The sequence below is a fragment of the Dermacentor albipictus genome, unplaced genomic scaffold, assembly GCF_038994185.2.
Source record: "Dermacentor albipictus isolate Rhodes 1998 colony unplaced genomic scaffold, USDA_Dalb.pri_finalv2 scaffold_13, whole genome shotgun sequence".
NCBI classification, from domain to species: domain Eukaryota; kingdom Metazoa; phylum Arthropoda; class Arachnida; order Ixodida; family Ixodidae; genus Dermacentor; species Dermacentor albipictus.
In genome coordinates, this window is record NW_027225567.1 from 4891992 (window position 1) to 4906042 (window position 14051).

A 14051-nucleotide genomic window follows, 5' to 3' on the forward strand; every position below is an offset into this window, starting at 1 on the left:
CCAAGCCTGCACCAAGCCTGCACCAAGCCTGCACCAACTGAAACATAAAAATAAAAGCCTCTTTCCATTGATGCTGCCTCATCCCAGTAAACTTTAAACCAAAACCTAAATCGCGCCGTTGTTGTCATCATCGTGGAAGTCACCGAAGTAGCCATCACCACGGATATGACAGATGCTGGCGGTTCTTCATTCACTGTTTTCACACTTTTGTTGCATTTCTCTCTGGCAGATGTTCCCATCTACTTCCAGTGTACTGTGTTCACATTTATGCCGTTTGTGCGACACTTTCTTCCTTGTATCTGTGGGACAGAGAGCTCACTCAAGGACGATGTTGAACCAAAAAGATTCCTCGGATAATGTCTGGTCGCATATTGTTTAACGTAAGCCCCCACCACCCCCAGTGCTATGCGCTGGGTCGCTTTGCTCCCCTTGGCAGGAACCCTCTGTGTTAGGCCTGGTGGTGAAGCATAAGAAAAGAACAACTACCACAGAAGTAGAAAATGGCAGTGATATATTATAGGAAATTAAAAAAACAGTATCACACACACAATTCGAATCGACAACCTGCCTGTCATTGGCTCAATGCTTTGGCGCAGCACCACAAAAAAGTGCTTTTACAGCAAAGCTGTTAGCCTCTCAGTAGTTGGCATTTTCCATGTCTGCCTCCGTTAGCAAAAATGCGGGCTGATCCTGGCAGCAATGCAGGGCAGGAGCAGTGGTTTGTACCTCCGTAAGGCAAAGGCTTCAAGCACTCAGCAAAGTGAAGTGAAAAGCGCATACATTCTTTGGAATTGCGTATAAAACATACAAAGCAGCATTCCTTTCAAGAACAAGCACAAGCAAGCATCCGAACCACATGATTGATAATAACGCACAGCTGATAATGCAAAGCATGTAGCGCGTAAAGAATAATGCTGCGTAAGCTTCTGCAGCGACGGTAGCTTGTGAGGTTGAGAGTGACGTCACTTGCCTTTCGTATAGAAAACAATCAGCCTAACAAGTGATTTCATTGTTGTAGCACCGCTATCGGTGCGTAACACACAGCAAGGACTCCTGAGGAGGAGCGTGAATACAGGGAGCGGCAAAGGGAAAAAGAAACAGCAACATGACCCGCGGTGTCTTGCTGCCAAAATTACCATTACTCTCATTCCTCTAAATTACCATCACCCTAAGGCAATGAAGCACCGCATACCCTCTTCAGCAGCTGTATAGGTGATTTTCATCAGTTTCGCTGGACATCCACTTTCACAGGGTCAGAATGGCGAGTCACATTGAAATGCGAAAGCATTATATGCCCTATTACACAGAAATCCGGTGGTGGCGTGACCAAAACATGGTACCAAAAATGGCCGACAGCGCAAAGAGTAGAAACACTGTTTAGAAAAACACCGAGTCACAATCACCACACAATTCCACCAGGACAATAACATATACAAAAAATGTTAGATTGACATCAACTTTCACTGTATCTTACAGAACCCGCATCGTATCTTCCCTATATGCCAAAGCTCACACAGCACTTTTGATGGCGTGCTGGTCCCTGTCATCATCATCTTCTATCCTGCACTAACGATCCTTCAATCCGAAATGGCACCGCTGTGCAACACTTTTGATGGTTGGTGGGTAACAGTTGTCATTGTCTTCTCTCACGTAGTAATGATCTTTCAATAAGAAATGGCACTGCTGCGCTCCGCGTTTCCATTTTTGGCCAATCCCCCATAGTTGGTATGAGCCACACACAGGGCAGGAAACAACAACACCCTCGACTCCAAATCTTGAGTGTATAAAATGAGGTGTACGACTGCCATCACATCTCAAAAAGAACGCCGTGCATGTTTACAATGTGCGGGACGGCAGAGGGATGATACCTAAGTGAAAAAATTTCACCAAAGCGACTACAATGCTTTTGCATTCCCACACGTAAGCAAGTAGCTGTCGAATTTTTAAATTGAAACCATATGAATGTCAAAAACCAATATAACGAGCTTATCTTAGAGTATTTATTAACGGTCACAAAGTGAAGCTCAGCTATAGAAACAAACGCAGCAAAGTGTGTCTTCTGTGGTAGTACTGAAGTACCTAGGGGAGAGCAGATTCTGGGAAGAAAAAGCCCGCAGATGTCTCTCTCGCTGCTCATGTATGTGCATGACACTTGAGCAAATGCAAGAAAGAAGGTCTCCAGGCCAAATCTACCAAACACAGGGCTACATTTATTTTGGGGTCAGCAAGGGCCATGCGTGTGTTGCATAATTGCCGCATCTCTTTAGTTAGCTTTGCTGCAGGATAGCCGTGTCATGCGGTGAAGCATATCAAGCATTGAAAGGAGCCACTGTCGCAGAAAATTGCATGTGTCCCTGAATTATACATGCAGGCATGTGCTGTCCCTCGTCTCAGTATGAGTGCCGAGACATCTAATAAATGTACTGGCAAGCATTCACTGCCATTTCTGGCATTGCTGTGGCGATTTGCAGCCTTCCTAATTGGTGTTTCCACGGTTGTTAAATTTTTTTTTCTACGGTCCTTTGAAAAACGGATCAACGAAGTTCTACTGTATATATGTGCTGTTTAGCAACAGTGTATAGTATAACCTGTAAGCGAAAGGCATTGGCATTAGGTGAGCTTAATGGAACTTGATGCCTGCAATATCCAACTTCTTTAGGCATGTTTTGCAGGATTCCAGTGTTCTGAGCCCTGGTAGTCAAACCCAACTCCCAACAGCTCACCGTGCCGAAACGCCATGCAGCCCATACTATGGCGACTTTACTACCTCTGTGTTTGACCGGTCTATCCTTGGTCAACTTACACAGACACGAGGATTTCTGGGTGCGCCACCGCCTTCATCTTATGTTTCTACTCCTTCCTTTACTTATGTAAGCACCATTTGTTTAGCAAGAAAATCGTTAATTGTTATTGTCAGCTTTCTATGTTGTGCCATGCTTCCTCTTGTTTATAAGTTGGTTTCTTATTTCTTCTTTTAAAGATATTGCTGAATTACATTGGCCGACAGGTAAAAGAAGAGAACAAGGTTGACTTTGACTGAGTGGCTCCTCAGCTTAGCCTTCCGTTATCGTTCATCCTTGCATTTCAAATGAACACCTCGTCATAACAATATTGGTGGAGGTGGAGGTTTTATATCCACGGAGACCATGTTGAAAGCACACAGGAGCCTCAGACACCTTGATAAACCTTCCACGCATCAACAAGGTCAACCTTGTTCTCTTCTCTCGCCCATCGACCAAAGTAATGTAATGTAGCTTTATTTTGTAAACAGTAATCATACACGGCTTGCTATTGGAGAAACGCAGGTCTGTTTTAATGTCTTGAAAGAGTGTAGTTTGGGCATTCCATCGAAGCAGGACAGAGCACCATGCAGGGGCTGTTGAACAGACGTGAATACAGTTGACTTCCATTAACTGGACCATGATGGGACCAACAAATTTCATTGAATTGTACAGCAGGTTGAGTTAAACAAGACGCAGAAAAAGTGCCACAACACACCACTGATTCATTGGACAATATTTGTCTGACTCTGACACTACCCGAAATCAAATTTGCATGTTTTCAAAGTATAAAACTAATGTATAAATTACTTCAAAGCTGCTAACCAAAGAGATGTAACATGCACCCGATTTTTTAGCAAGAATACAAGTGAGCCGGTTCCATTAAGTTAGCTTCGCCGCAATGCATTGATGCTGGAATTTCAAGTTTGTGTGCAATTGCATGGTGCATGCAATTTTTGGTCCAATATATTTTTTTTTAAGGGGCGCATGTCAGAATCGGGTAAATACTGTAATCGAACATTGTGAGCTTTTGCTATTGCGGACAAATCTTTCTAGAACAGGCTGAAAATAGGCATTTTCAGATGGGGCATGATCTGTGTTGGACACATTTGCTGTCCCCTATGCTCCACTGAGGCATGCTGCCACTAAAGGGGTCGCCATTAGGGTCTTCCATAGAGGTCACGCGTGTGCATACTGATTGGTCAAGTTTGAATTATCCGGTGTAGGCCAATTTTAGGATCAAAGTAACGAAAGTTTAGGCCCATGGAAATGCATAAGTGCCAGCCGGGACTCATAGTGGTGATCAAATTAACAATGTAATTAATGGATGTATACTGTACAATGCAAATGCAATGAATAATTTAAGGTTGTGTTTGCACTATAATATCTCATATCTGTGGTAACTCAATAAAAGCAACTACTCCATAAAAGCTAAGACAGAGCTGGAATAGCCCAATTCTACAGAAGTTTAACGCTGGTGTCGCATAGCCCATCTTGGTTCAGGTGACCTCCGGCGCACGGAAGACTGCACGGAGTAATATTTGCCTGTTCTGTTGTGCACAACTTCCACGGCACCATGGAACTTGAGAAACTTGAGGAACTCAACTTATCATTGAGGAACTTGCCATGGTGGCAAGTTCCTCAATGATAACACGTGGACGCAGCCAGGAGGAAAAGGGTGCACAGTCAACATGACGGCATAACTGGAGACTGAGAGGGTCACTCGCTTGCCCTGTGTGAAAGGCACTTGGAGTTCGCTCTAAGCGGAGCAGCTTATTGCCTGGCTTTGAGTAATCAGATTTGAAATGCATGCGTTTGGGTTGGGACTGGAAGAAATTTTGAATAAAGTGATAATTCGAGTAAAACAATTTCATCAAGGTTGAATTAACAAAAGTCAACTGTATTATAGAAATTAAAAAAAGAAAGTGGTTTTCAGTTGCTAGCTCAGCATTGTTTATCGTCTCACTTTCTTCGTCTTCATCCCTTGCACTGCTGCTAACCAACTCGGCCAATTCTCTGCTCTTCTAAGGAATATGTGAATGGTTTACGCAAGCAACAAGAAAAGGTTTAACAAGAAAACATAGTGACTGCAAAATCAACATTACAAAGAAAGAAATTGAACAAATTGTTGGAAATCAGCGTTGTGCGTGTCTTTTTTCGTTTGTCCCTGTCTCTCGTGCTGTGCTTATTCTAACATGCACAGTAGTTTCGAAATGTGTAGTATAGTGCAATAATGCTGGTGGGAAGATCGTTAAGTTTACAGCTGTTCATAAAAAGAAAGATAGGAGGTGCGACAATGTTTATACTGTACTAATTGAATGAAGTGCATCCTTTACGGCTAACTTAAGTACATACAGTCGACATCCGTTAATTCTAGTTCGGTTAATTCAAATTTTGAATTAATTCGATCCTCACCAAAGGTCCCAGCTAGCGCACATACATTTCTATGGGCCCAAACCTTCATTATTTCGATCTCAATAATGGCCTTTGCTCAATAATTCGAACTTCACTGGCAAGCTTTTGCCGCAATACAGCAGCGTTGTCCTGTGAAGCCTATGCGACTTATTGCGGTGAAACATACAAAGAATGGAAAGGGTCCACTGTCACATGACATAGTACATGTTTCTTAATTATACAGGTGCGCATGCATAGTCTCCACTCGCAGTACAAGCACCTCGACGTCCACTAAGAATGCTGGCAGCAATTCAGAGCTGTTTCTGTGGCAATTTGAACCCTAATTTTGCATGTGCCACGCGTGTCTCGTATTTAAGACTTAACGGGGCCTAGTATGCGTTCTTTAATTATGCGCATGTGCACATGCCCTGCACCGAGAAGCGGAGAAAAACCATCTGTGTTTTGGAAAAGCTAGTTAAAAACAATGCAGTAAAATTTTAAAAAACTTCGAAAGTCGAGGGGACGTCTAAAGCCAACAAAAGAACAGGGATCTATCTAAACTTTGAAGGCCTATCAGTAAACTTATTACACATCTCGGTGCTCGTACTATGACCGGAGGCGACGCATGCATATGTGTGTGTAAATTAAAGAACACATGCTATAGCTCCGTTCGATTTATCTGCACTACCTGAACTAGTTCATGTAGTGCCACACTCGGCCATTCGTTTTGGCAGTGCAACGTGGCACCCTCTGAACTACGGCGTTCGTTTTAAACAAGTGCAGGCGTCGTGCAGGGCTAGTTCAGGCAGACCCTGCACCGTGTTGGGAGGTGGTGCCGGTCGTGCACAAGCGCTACAGCCATGGCAGCAGACGACGGCAGCATTTGCGTTGCAATAGATGGCGTGGCAACGAAGCTGACACCGATCGTCAATGAAGATGGGAACCGTGTTTGGCAAGAGAACGGCTATGCGTACAGGACAGAAGGCATGTTTGGGCGCAGCTCCATGTTGCATGAGACACGTGGGTGCACGAAGCATTGTGCTTGTAACGTCATACCCGCGAGAAATATTTCGCTGTAGTCAGAGCGCTAATCGCATCATTAACTGCTGCGAGTTAGTTTCTGTATGACAGCTTACCTTTCCTTGGCCCACGACTATCTGTAGTAAACTGATACCTATTTGTGTGTATTAGCACTAATACCTCTTTGTGTGTGCTAACGGGGTGCAATATCGGTGCGTAGGTTAGCGTTTAAAGGTAACTTTTTATACTTATATTGATTCCGCATGTGCACTCAATGGTGTTCTAGCTATCGGGTGCGGTACGTTTGCGTCTAAACAGTTGTGTTTACGTTGTTGGGATATACTGCTCTTGACAAAAACAAATTGTTAGCTTTTGTACATCCGGCATTGTACAGCCACAGACTAGATTATTATGTTGCACTGAGTAATTTTCTACTTCTTATCCAGACGGGGCAGTTATGTCTGTAGTGTTTGCGGATAAGCAGCCGCCTACCGGCACCCAGTCGCCAGCAGCAGCAGAAACGGCGGCACAGGAGGCACCTGCAGAAGTGGCACGGGACGTGCCGGAATCAGATACCACTGAACTGTGGTCTGAAAGCAGGACACGGTTCCCGATTTCAGACTACAAGGAAAAGAAGGCTCTTCTTGGGCAAAAAGGGGGCTTCCGGTAAGCTTTTTATTAAAGGTCTTTGTGGGGTTCTATCATGCTTGGCCAAGCTACTGAGTGATTAGACAAGCTTACTGACCATAATTTTAGCGATTTCCCTCCTTCATTCCCTGGTTCTTTTCATATATGTTATGCAATATATATAGCTGCTACTATGCACATTTGTACGTATGTATACAGGTTCGGATGCCTACCGTCAGTGTGAAGCCCGCACAGAAAGTTCTCGTTTTTACTTGTTTCAAAAAAATAATAAAGCCAGTTGGAGTTCGGCGTGCCCGTCCTGACCCTGTCTATGTGTGCATCTTTTTTAGCGCTGTTGAAATATTCCTTCATGTGTATGTTTATTCTCATCATGCTGCCAGCACTGGTAGGTTTGGCTCGTCTGTTTAAATAACTGGTATTAACCTGTTAGTAACATCATGATCATCACAACATGCTGATATACCTATGTTTTGATGAAGCTTCCTTCCCTATGTAATGCCAATTTGGCCATTGAGAGTAATGAAATTTCAGAAACTGTGCTGAACGAGATCATTTTCCTTGCTCCTTGCAAGTCACCCTAGAGGTCATCACACCAGTGCAGGAGCCTCTAAATGCTCTCAGTGGTCTTTATTGGTCTGCAGACATTTTGAGAAACCCCTGTTGCTGACTTTTGCTTTATTAAATGGAAAAATATATTTTTATGCTCTGCATCTTTTCAGGACGAAGAAGGCACTGTGGCAAGCCCTTGCCAATGCAATAAACAAACGCTTTAATTGCAATGTGAGCCCAATTCAGGCCGAAAATAAATGGAAGAGCTTAGAAAGGGCATACAAACGAGCAAAGACAAAGAACAACTCCTCAGGCCATTCGCATGTCAACTGCAGCCATGAAGAGTAAGTACATTTACTGGAGGTCAAAATCGTAGCAAACTGAACAAGAGGTAGAGGAGAGCCTTGGCCTGATAGCCAACATTTAACAAGTGGACTTGTTTTCACCAAGACAGACAAGTCTACTTCTTGGAATGTTGGTTAGCAGACAGAGGCTCACCAAAAACCCCTTGCTCATTTCACCTTTTGTGCTGCATCATGAAATGTTCTGCGGTTCTTGCCACTGTGGATTTACTTGAGCTGCCATTCATGAATGTATTGAACATATTTTTTTAGGGAGCTAGGTGAGGTACTGGAGCGCGAGCATCACATTGCACCCCCATTCCTTTTAGCCCCAGGAAAAGTAATACAGGCTGAAGATTTATGGTAAGACTGCCTGAGCTTAATTATGGAGCAGTTCCAAAAAGTGTTTTCAACCTAAAATTCTTGTTCCAGTACACCTTCAGACACAGAGGCCAGTTGCAACAACGAGGCAGGGCCATTGCAACAGCCCCAGGATGATGTACTCCACAAGCAGCGCCGCAGGGACACTTCCATCAACACCCTCCTGGATGTTTTCCAAAAGGCCAAAAAAGATCGGGCCGAGCGCTTTGAAAAAAAGATGGCTTTGCTGGAGCGGCTTGTTACAGCAGTTGAAGCTAAAGCTACCCAGGTCGAATAAATTGCCAAAAACATTGATTGTCATGTTGCTTTCTCACCAGTCACTGATATGACTAAAACATGCTTTACTACAAGCATATGTTTGGCAGTGGTTCTCAAGCCTCATTTAACGCATGTGCTATAACGATGTGTCTTGCAACACATCCTGCATCAGCCCCCATTTCGGCTATAATCGCACACAGCACCCCAACATGCATTAACCATTTATTGACTTTCTCTATAGGGTCAATAGCGAATGGCATTAACTTTCAGCAGCGTTCAAATTCAAAAACTGTGCATCCACACCTTGTACATAGCTGCAGTGACTATAAGAGTAGTTAGAATAGCTATAAAGGCAGTGTATCAGCCCTGCAGGTACCAGAAATGGATGTGCTATTCAATACACTGTTCTTTGCTGCTGGCACTTGTGCACACATGCCCATGACAAAAAATGCTTGATGTGTACACTCAAATGTATACAGCATCAGCACTGATTCTGAGCAATATTTTCTCGCAAGCTCTCGCTGAATCCTGCCACACTACGGTCAATGAAGATATCGGTGTCTTCATCATTGACAACTTCTTCTTGCACTGGCAGCTGCCGCAGTTCGTCAAAAAAATCTCTCTCTTCATTGCACAAGTTGTTCAGAACACATGCACCCATGACAGTAAGTACACACTGTTTGATGCTTACAGCATCGACGAGATACAGCCGCCTGAAGCGCTGCTTCAGCAATCCGAAAGCATTCTCAACTGCAACTCTTTGCTGCGAATGAACCACGTTGAACTTTTTCTTCCACGACGGGAAAGTAGCCTCGCTGTCTCGGTAAGGCGTCATCAGCCATGGTAGGAGGGGATATGCTGAATCTCCAAGGATATATCCATTGCAGCATTTCAACGCGGCTTCTTCAAAGAAAGGGCTTTCACGCAGCACCCTTGCGTTGTGTGCCGAGCCAGGGAATCCAATAAATACATCCAGGAACTTGTTTCTGTCATTGACAATGCCTTGCAGCAAAATTGAAGGCCACTTCTTTCGGCTGTAGTAAGGATGAGGAGATTCCGTCGGCTTGTTGATCTCGACGTGGCAGCCATCAATAAAGCCTACTGTGTTTTGGGGCCCCTTGCCACCGGATTTTGCGAGGAAGCTCGCCTTGCTGCGCTCCTGCTCCTGCCGGCCAGGCCACGCAATAACCTCCTCACTGATACTGCTGAGGAAATCCAACATTCGCACGACACAGCTGTGTACAGTCGACACGGCAAGGTCGAAGCGGTCAGCCAAAGAGTACATACTGCACTGTCCACCCAAGTAACACAAAACCACCAAGCATGTCTTTTCGGCACTAACCCTTGGACGTCCTCTTGTCGCGCTCGGGAAGAACGGCGACGCCATGTATGCGGTAGCAAGTCTATCAAAAGTCTCGCGCGATAGGCGGAAAAGTCTTTTAAATTCAAAATCAAAGTAGCGACTCACGACCTCTTCACAGTACTTAGGAATTCTATTGCGTTGCAACCTAATTAGCATCAGCGCTAGAATTGTGACAACATCGTCGAAGTCCTCGTCTTCACTGTCCGAGTCCATCAGCTCAATAACTGTTTGAACGATGGCTGCAGATGATACAGCGCAATCCATAGCACATTCCACCGTATCAACCAGCCTGTACACCCTTCAAAACACTTTCGCCTCAACCGCGGGCAGGCTGGATCAATCCATGAACAAAAGTCGACGTGCAGCTGGAGAAGCGCCAAGACCAGCAGAAGGCCTGCACTACCTGCACTTCAGCATTCGTTTCAGTTTGGTGCTAGTGTCGCGCTATGCCTGCACTGCTGAACTGGCGCTGCATGAGTGTGGCACTTTTTCAGAACTGCCAGGAACTAGTTCACGGAGTGCAAGGTAAATCGAACGGACCTTATGTCTCGTAATAACAGCACCTGGTCTCGCTCAATATGCTTCTCCGCAAAACGCGCATTATTGCGGCGAAGCTAACTTTAAAGGCAAACACTACTAAGTGAATTACCAGCGTGTTTTGGTGTTTTTTTAGGTCATTTGTTTAATTCGACCTGCTGAATAATTCGATCAGTTTCGAATAAACGGCAGTCGGCTGTACTCACATTTCCACTGGCTCCAGTTTGTGCGATGTTGGCGTAAATTTCGCTTGTTAACGTAGATCATAATTCACAACAACTTTAGTGACCAGATTTTCAGCGATCTAACATAGCACTCTTGAGTAATTGCACACATGGAGTGGCCTACACAAAAATTTCCCGGTCGCATTTCATTCCATGAGTATAAGACATGCATGATACACGACACAGTAAAATCATGACTGATGTGCTCGGGGACATGGTGCGCTGGGTGGGTACCACTGTTTGGCTGTAGGCTATAAAAAAGCTTACGGCAAGGACAGTCCTGGAATACACCACATTTTGTTTCCAGATCGGATAGGTTAGCTTAACAGATCATGTAGGTAAAATAAACAAGGTTAGACAGATTAGTTGATCCATGGATATTGTCACGTGGTAGTGACGGTGAAGAAAGAACACAGTAGCTGTACTGTGAAAGACAAAACTAGCTTTTATTGGGCGAACCTGTGCACACAAAACAGGATACACTTAAAGCACAACGATAGCGGCGAACACAGTCGGCGATCGTCGAAAATCTGATCAGCGGGTCAAGTGCGTCGGCTTTTATAGAGCAGTCGTCGAATGTTCCGACTAATCGTTCGGACCCGTGTGCCTTCCACAAAGTTCTACACCATTCGCGTTACGCAATGGAATCAGATAACACAAGGTTCGGCGACAACAGACAGCCAGGTAGAAGCATCGATAACTTTCAAGAAACATCGGATACATTCAGGCGTGTCCCTCGCTGTGCGATTACAGTTGTTAAGCGGCGAAACGTGGTCGCCCGATAAAGATAAGTACACGTGTCAATACCCCCCTCTTAAAAAGCATCGACCCGATGCTACATACAAGCGAAATAAAAACACCCGTAGCAAAGAAAACAACAACAAAAAATAAGGAATTTCGTCAGCGTCCGTAAAAGGGTTTAAAGCGCACCACGTGGACCACTTCAGATCGTGCGCGGCGCCGCTGTGAATGCGAAATGCCGTCTGGCACGACCTCATAGTCCAGAGCGCCAATACGTCGGATGACCTTGTAGGATCCGAAATAGCGTCGAAGTAGTTTCTCACTGAGTCCTCGTCGGCGTATCGGTGTCCAAACCCAAACACGGTCGCCGGGCTGGTACTCAACAAAGCGTCGTCGGAGGTTGTAGTGTCGGCTGTCGGTCCTCTGTTGGTTCTTGATCCGTAGGTGGGCGAGCTGTCGGGCTTCTTCGGCGCACTGGAGATAGCTAGCGACGTCAACATTCTCTTCGTCAGTGACGTGGGGCAGCATGGCGTCGAGCGTCGTCGTCGGGTTCCTGCCGTAAACCAGCTTAAACGGCGTGATCTGTGTTGTTTCTTGCACCGCCGTGTTGTAAGCAAATGCTATGTACGGCAGGACGGCATCCCAGGTCTTGTGTTCGACGTCGACGTACATCGCTAGCATGTCGGCGAGGGTCTTATTCAGCCGCTCCGTAAGGCCATTCGTCTGCGGGTGGTGGGCCGTGGTCCTCCTGTGCCTTGTCTGACTGTATTTCAGAATGGCTTGGGTGAGCTCCGCTGTAAAGGCCGTTCCTCTGTCGGTGATGAGGACTTCTGGGGCGCCATGTCGAAGCAGGATGTTTTCGACAAAAAATTTCGCCACTTCGGCTGCGCTACCTTTCGGCAGTGCTTTAGTTTCAGCGAAGCGGGTGAGGTAGTCTGTCGCCACGACGATCCACTTATTTCCGGTTGTTGACGTCGGAAAGGGTCCCAGCAAGTCCATCCCGATCTGCTGGAATGGTCGGCAAGGAGGCTCGATTGGCTGTAGTAATCCGGCTGGCCTTGTCGGCGGTGTCTTACGTCGCTGACAGTCTCGGCATGTTCTGACATAATGGGCGACGTCGGCGGTCAGGCGCGGCCAATAATACTTTTGTTGTATCCTCGAGAGTGTCCGGGAAAAACCGAGGTGTCCAGCGGTCAGATCGTCATGTAGGGCGTGCAATACCGTATTTACTCGCATAATGATCGCACTTTTTTGTCAGAAAAAATTGACGCAAATTCAGGGGTGCGATCATTACGCGGGTTAAATTTCCCGCAGAAAAAAAAATTTTTTTTTTCGTCCCGCATTTGCTGCGGGATGCGGGTGCGGGACACCAAAACAAAAATGGCGGCCGGCGGAGCAAGCCGAACGCGCCGAACGCGATCTTTTTTTTTCTTCTCGTGAGTACATTACGTGCATTGAAACAGTTTCTTCCATGTCAGTGATGAATAATATCGTTAATATCAGCAAGTTTGCGGCAATAACGTAGCCATGTCCACTTTGAGGGGACAGAAACAGATGGGCGCGCTTAGGTGCCAGTGACAGAAACCCATGGCCGGCGTGCTGCGGAAACTGCGGCACCTGTTTTCACTACTATCCTAACACGGCACGTTTCCGCTAAGGGTGGGCGAATATCTTAGCTGTGTAACAAGCGTTGGCATATGAACAGGGTACACTTTTAACGTATCAGTGTAAACGTGGCTACTATCATTGCTGCGCGCGATTTGTTGCGTGCTCACGAGTGCAGATGAAAAAAATCGAAAGGCGCCTTTATTGTTTTTGTTGACTACAACCGTTATAAAGCCTACTCATAATAAAGGCAAGTTTGGTTGTGCGGAAAGTGATGAAAGTAATGAAATGAGGCATCTACTTAAGCATGTTTGGTGCGTGCAGACGAGTCGTTCGCGTGGCACTTGACAGATGTTAAGCGCGATCATTATTAGCTAGACTTGGCACACGACATATCGCTGCGGCAAGTCCAGGGTGCGATCATTATACGGGAAATAAAAAAATCGAATTTTGACGACAAAATTCAGGGGTGCGATCATTACGCGAGTGCGATCATTATGCGAGTAAATACGGTACTTCTGGACGAAGTCCTGACGGGACAACAAGAAGGTAGTTGGCGCGGACTGGTGAAAAGTTCTTCTTCACGAGGAGATTGTTTTGAAGCGTGAAGGAAGATAGTCCGCGCTTAAATGCCCTGGGGACGTCGGTGTGCCCTTCCAAATATTCCACCAGGCCTTTTAGCTCCGGGTCTGCCCGTTGCTGCTCAGCGAAGTCTTCTGCGCTTATCATGCCAAGGAAGTCGTCGTCATCTTCGTCATCTTGCGGCGGCGGGTCAATGGGGGCACGTGATAGGCAATCGGCATCGGAGTGTTTTCGTCCGGACTTGTAGGTTACAGTGATGTCGTATTCTTGTAGTCTGAGGCTCCACCGCGCCAGTCGTCCTGAAGGATCCCTTATACTCGCTAGCCAACACAAAGCGTGATGGTCACTGACGACTTTGAATGGCCTGCCATAAAGATAAGGGCGAAATTTAGCTGTAGCCCAAACGATGGCGAGGCATTCCTTTTCGGTCGTAGAATAGTTGCCTTCCGCTTTTGACAGCGACCGGCTAGCGTAAGATATCACCTGTTCGACTCTGTTTTTCCTCTGGACTAGAACGGCACCGAGGCCTAGGCTACTGGCGTCAGTATGGATTTCTGTATCGGCGTACTCGTCGAAGTGCGCAAGTACCGGGGGCGACTGCATGCGTCGTTTGAGTTCTTCAAATGCG

The 14051-nt window shown here is 45.9% G+C and overlaps 2 protein-coding genes across 3 annotated transcripts in view; both read right to left on the reverse strand.

Moving 5' to 3' along the window:
* Positions 1 to 3284: 3284 nt before the first annotated feature.
* LOC135913017 (nondiscriminating glutamyl-tRNA synthetase EARS2, mitochondrial-like) overlaps positions 3285 to 14051 on the reverse strand; it is a 64067-nt gene continuing 53300 nt past the window's right edge. The window contains exon 8 of one of the 2 annotated variants that reach the window (XR_011509457.1): positions 3285 to 3376. The gene's annotated coding sequence lies outside the window, so the exon portion shown is untranslated. Of the gene's footprint in view, positions 3377 to 6534; positions 6734 to 14051 lie in introns of those variants that run through there. The other variant, XR_011509458.1, reaches the window with a different exon arrangement.
* LOC135913018 (uncharacterized) lies at positions 8853 to 9998 on the reverse strand. The gene has a single exon (XM_065445657.1). It carries the CDS (start codon positions 9996 to 9998, stop codon positions 8853 to 8855), a length of 1146 nt encoding a protein of 381 aa, XP_065301729.1.

Bases quoted from the DNA above. Each gene is read 5' to 3' on its own strand.
- LOC135913018 (XM_065445657.1), bottom strand. From the start codon at position 9,998: ATGGATTGCGCTGTATCATCTGCAGCCATCGTTCAAACAGTTATTGAG.